Source organism: Hippocampus comes, unplaced genomic scaffold (assembly GCF_001891065.2).
Source record: "Hippocampus comes isolate QL1 unplaced genomic scaffold, H_comes_QL1_v1.1 scaffold620, whole genome shotgun sequence".
Taxonomy (NCBI): domain Eukaryota; kingdom Metazoa; phylum Chordata; class Actinopteri; order Syngnathiformes; family Syngnathidae; genus Hippocampus; species Hippocampus comes.
In genome coordinates, this window is record NW_017804841.1 from 309327 (window position 1) to 314765 (window position 5439).

Below are 5439 nucleotides of genomic sequence, written 5' to 3' on the forward strand. Positions count from 1 at the left end.
CTCCCAAACCTCTCAGCCTCCCATTGTGCCCCTATCTCCCGCGGCATTCTGGGTAAAGTAGTCTAACAATGTCAGGCGAGATAAGCTCAATGCAAACCTGCTGATAAGGAGTCAAAAGACTGCACTTAACGTCTGTGTGTTTTCAAGGTGTCAGTTGATTGCGGAGCCAATGAGGAGGCCCTGCGCTATGTGCGTGCGTGTGCGGTCACGTCGGCTGGCTGCGGCGTTCCGTATCGCTGTACTAACAAGCTAAACGGCGAAAACACGAGAGGACAAAAAAAAAAGGAAAGTCAACACACGCGCGGCATTGGCCAAAGGCGTGTGAATGCTGCGAGTGATTTTAAACGGTCGCTAAGGATCATTAGCAATCTTTTGGGGAGGAGGAGGAAAAAAAAATGGTCGAGTCACTACAGCGGGCACACGGCAAGCAGACTGCAATTTGAGGTCAAAGGTCAATCGGCCATCCGGACAATGCAGCAATAAGGTGTGTCGCAAAGGCGTTCGTGTCACCCAAAAAAAAAAAAGTGTGATGTGCCAAATAAAATGCGAGTAAATTGGCTCACCTTGTCCCAGAAAGTCCCTACCTTGCTGGGGATGACCTCGACGCTCCTCCAAGTGCCCCTGCTTGAACACACACACACAAACGCATACCCAAAAAGCAACATCGAACAAACATACTGCAGTGCAGGAATCCTTCTCATTGACATGGAGTGTGCAAACAAATGTCTTTGGTGCAAAAGGTGATGGTCAGGCAAAAAAGTATAGTTAAAAAACTTTAAAAATTTGAATGATGCGGTGTTTGGTACCTCAAGCAAGATGCCTTTTTTTTTTCAGTTTCCCAAAAAGTTTTGAGAGATGCGAAGATTCTGCCTGACAGCAACAAAAGGTAAAAAAATGTTGCGCCGTGACAACGGTGCGCTCTAAAAGCGGCTATGGTCCACATGCCGGCTGTCAAGTCTGAAAAAAAGAAGTATCGTGAAAAATTGTCTCCCTTCCCGTGTCACGCGCACACTCGTAGCGGATAACGTGGGGGCTCTAAAGCGGCGCGGCGAGGAGACTATTTGAAGGCAAGAAGCGTTCATTCGCCGCAATTGGGTAACCGCTAATGCGAATTAAGTGCACTCAAGGTCTTTTCGGGGCCACTCACGCCGGAACTGAAGCGCGTCACGAGGTGGTGTTCTAGCCACGCCCCCAACATTGGAAAATGGTGAATTTGTGAGAAAAAAAAAAACATTACTACATCGTTCCGTCAGCAATTCTAAGCGGAATGAATTCACTTCACAGGGTCATGAGCAGGGAAGAAGCAGCAAAATAAAACATTCTGGATGCTTTTGTTCCTCACACTTTTCGTAACAATTTTTTTTTAATGAAACACAAAAAATAAAAGGCAATAAAATTAAGATAAATATTCTCTTTTTGTACATCTGGAAATACGTAAGAAATACCTCCGTAAGAATGAGAAGAAATCATATTTTTTCCATCGTAACCATCCAAAGCGGGTTCCAGTGGGGAGAAGGAAGAAACAAAAAAAAAATGTCGCGTCCGTCCAAATGGGATGATCAGAAGTAAATCCAGTGTTTATAATTTTCTTTTTTTTTTAAACAAAGTTTTCACATCTCAAAAAGTCAGTCAAAGGCCTACAAACAAAAAGGCATTTTGTGTTCCCCCCCGCCCCCCCTCCCTCCTTCCTGTACATCCTATACAAGAGTCATCACGGGCTTGCATCAACGTAAGACCACGGTGAACGAAAAAAAAACAGCGCGCCCACACGCAAACATTTTTGGCAAAGCAGGAATTTAAAAAAAAAAAAAAGTGACAAGAAGCATCGTTTTTTTTTTTTTGTCTCTCTCTCTCAACGTTGTCCCATTGATTGGCGCTGATTGTCCTTCACAGTCATGTGATGCCATTCTGGTTGTCATAGAGACCTCAAGTGCATCAGCTGGGCAGTGCGCAGACAATGTCGCGGCGACGTCTCTCCGAGGCTGTCATAGCAACACTGAGACGAGAGGGAACTCTACTTCAAATACCTCGGGGGGTGATTGCAGGGCTCCCGGATTCAGATTTGATTGAACATTTTTATTATTAGGCTTTTTTTTTTTTTAAATCACTCTCATATAATTATCTTGTAATGTGATGGAAGTGTAAGCTCACAGGTGCTTTGGTATATTTCTTTTCGACGCCCGACAAATATTTACATTTGACAATAGAAATAAAGGCTGCGACGGATCAAGCGGATTCTTTCCGCATCAGTGAAAAGCAGAAACTTGGTTTCTTTTCCAGTCAGGTTCCAACAAGAAATGCAAAAAAAATAACTTTTTTTTTTAAATTCCAAGTTAGACATGTGATTGAAGAGAGCCGCTTTCCGATCGCTCCGTTCAAAAAAATTTTTTTTTTGACTGACTTACCCACAGTGCATTCAAAAGAAACGTTTTAACATGGAAATAAAAAGCATTTTCTCTGCAACGAAATGTAAAAAAAAAAGGAAAAATATCTATGCATAGTATTTACATTATTATCCGTCCACGCAAGGCTGCTTAAAGCCAATCACTCGCACAAGAAAAAAAAAAAAAAAAAGCAATCCGACTACCTGTACACGTGTCTTTGCACCTGAATACAAAGATGCAAGAGAGGTATTGATGTGTATGGCTTGACAAGAGGAAAACATTTGTGTGTTTTAAAGACATGACATCATCTCGGCTCACAACCAATCAGCTCTTGCGTACAGTCCAAAATGACACTGGAGGGGGGCCGGGGGGGTGGTTTTGGGTTTTTTTGGTCCTGTTGGGGCTCTCCCGGGTCAACCGTGAGAAAAGCAGTTTTAAGACCTTTCCAAGCGTCCCAAACCAGTGTGGCTTACAGTGACTTCCCTTCCTCTCCCCGAGTCTTTTCTTGGTTTCCGAAAACAGAAGCATATCCGAGTTAGCGAACTCCAAAGTGCTCACGTCTGTGCTTCCGGTTCTTTTGTTGCAAGATACTTAGTACGACGGGCGGGGAAAACTGAAGCCTCCCAACGCTCGAGGTCACACGGGCTTCCAAGAACTAACCAGAGTCCTTTAAGTGCACGGCACTGGGATATATCCCGTTGCCCCGCCCACTCCGCATCACGGAAGCGGCGGGGCTCAATATCGCTTTGGTCACTCTAGCCGCGGTTGCTAGGACACGATAGCCATACCGTCGGCGCCAATCAGTTGCCCGGTGGTGGGCTCGTACGTGCCGGCCAGGTAGAAAAGATCGTTGGCCGTGGCGGCGCCCGACTTGTGCTCGCGGATCACGCGATCGTATTCGGAGCGGCCGATCACCTGGCAGCGATGCGAGATGGTCTGAACGTCGTTCTCGTCCTCGTGGCTCGACTGGTACAAGGCGTTCTGGGAGAGAGTCGGTCAACAGTGTTATACGGGCGCGTTCCGTTGGGAAAGTTCGTAAACGGGCGACTCTCAAAAGGCGCTCTGCGGGGGAAATGGCACTTTGGGTCGGGAAATCATTTTTCGATTTTGTTCGCCGAGCCAAGCCAGAGATATTTTGTGACGGGAAGAACAACGCGCATCCACTTGCGGCCATTCGCAAAAGAGAACAAACCCAACTCAGCGGACCCAAATGTCACAATCGGGACATTTTGCGAGGAAATTGAGACCAGATTGTTCAGCACAATATAGACGACTTACAAAAAAATTTGGGGACTTCCCGATGAACCTAAAATGCAAGACAAGTTGTAGATGTCAACTTGGCCCTCCTGTAAACATTTCAATGCTTAGAACACAGGTGTCAAACTCCAGGCCCGAGGGCCAGATCTGGCCCACCACATCATTTTATGTGGCCCGCAAAAGCAAATCAAAGTTGTCAACTTTCATGACGCTGGCTAAAATTTCGACCCAAATTTCAAATTCTCATTTGTAACAAATAAAGTGATCGATACCGTCAGCATTTTCTTGTTCCCAAACCCCTCATTACAGTTAACTTAAACAAGAGGTGAATAAAGCGTTATTCTTGACTTCTTCATATGGTTTCAGTCATAACGGCCCGCGACAAAAATGAGTTTGACACTCCTTGCTTAGAATGTCATGAGCAAATTGAACAGATGTACATTTAAAAGTTCCGAGGAGATTCATTAAATCGGTTCACCTGTCCAAGTTATCGTCGTGCATTTTAGGTTCACCCTCAAATTTCACCCAAAAGCAAAAACTGCCTCCGAGTTGTTTGGGGGTTGCTGTCTGCGCCTTAGCTCTAAAACAGGTTGGGGGAAAAACAGCTCGAAACCATCAAGCAGAAATTTTTCAAGAGCGAGGCATATGTTGTGCCAGCAAACAGGTGACAATAAAATTTTCATGGCTATTCCAGCTCAAAGAAAAAAAAATGTTTTGAAGGGTCTCTACCTTGCCGTCACAGTGTCGCTTGCCCAGGCGAGTCTCCTCCGGGTGGTAGAACCACTTGACCCGGACCACCATGCTGGAGCTCCACGACTCCCACAAGCTCTCCACCCTGCCGACGTAAGGCAGCTGGGGCCGGCCGGGCGACAGGAACACGGCGCAATCGCCCACCCGCACCGTCTCCTTGCCGCGCACGACGGCCTTGTAGAACAGCTTGCGGGCTTTCCCCTTCAGACCCCGCCTCTAGTGGCGCAACAAAATGAGGAATAAGAATCTCGGGACAGGATATGAAAAGCTCTGATGCGGGATCGCCGAATATGTTAAAGTGTGCTTACACCAAGGAGTTGTTTTTTTTTTTTTTTTTTTAAATGTCATTCATTGTGGCTGATCATATTTATTGCCAAAACTGCTTTGGCAAAGAACACTTGAGCACCGAGTCAGGCGTTTTCAAACCTTTTGGCTCCAGGGATCCCGTTACAGGGAAGACTCCCCTCCCGCCTCCCACCAAGAAAACTCCTCATATCACCTCGATGCCAATCGCAAAACAAACGTAAGCTTCTCGGGTGTTTCTCGTCTTACCTGTGTGGGACTACCGGACCATTTCCACAGCTGGCGTCCAGACAGTAGCGGAGCGATGCCGGCTTGAGGTTCCGGCGAGGACATCCTCTGCCTTTTAGCCGCCGCCGGGTCCTTGGAAGAAGGTTTGGGGCCGCTCGGACCTTGGTGGTGGCTATTCGGAACCCCTTCTTTTCTCTTCACTTGGGTCTTGGCTGAACTACTGTTATTGGCCACACTTCCTTTGGAAATGTACTCTGTCCTCTCCTCTGTCCTGTCCTCCGTCCTGCCCTTTGGTCCGGAGTGGGCCACGCCAGCCTTGGCCGCATAGGGATGAACCGTGACCGCGGCCGAAGGGTTGGAGTCGTTGACCTCCGACCTCAGGTTCTGTCTGTGTTTGTGTTTGTCCTGCTGGAGCAGCGCGCGACGCAGGAGGACGGATGAAGACTCCTCGTCGGACGAGTAGGAGGAATCGTTGTCCGAGGAGCAGAGGGACGAGGACGAGACGGAGCCCGCCGTC

The 5439-nt window shown here is 47.3% G+C and overlaps 2 protein-coding genes across 2 annotated transcripts in view; one reads left to right on the forward strand and one right to left on the reverse strand.

Moving 5' to 3' along the window:
- LOC109516427 (uncharacterized protein C16orf52 homolog B-like) overlaps positions 1-5439 on the forward strand; it is a 426069-nt gene that overhangs the window by 49979 nt on the left and 370651 nt on the right. The window lies entirely within an intron of this gene.
- Positions 1810-5428, reverse strand: LOC109516543 (BAH and coiled-coil domain-containing protein 1-like). The gene is made up of 3 exons (XM_019871190.1): positions 4944-5428; positions 4371-4607; positions 1810-3365 (listed from the first exon to the last, which is right to left on the reverse strand). Exons 1-3 carry the CDS (start codon positions 5025-5027, stop codon positions 3153-3155), a joined length of 534 nt encoding a protein of 177 aa, XP_019726749.1. The 5' UTR covers positions 5028-5428; the 3' UTR covers positions 1810-3152.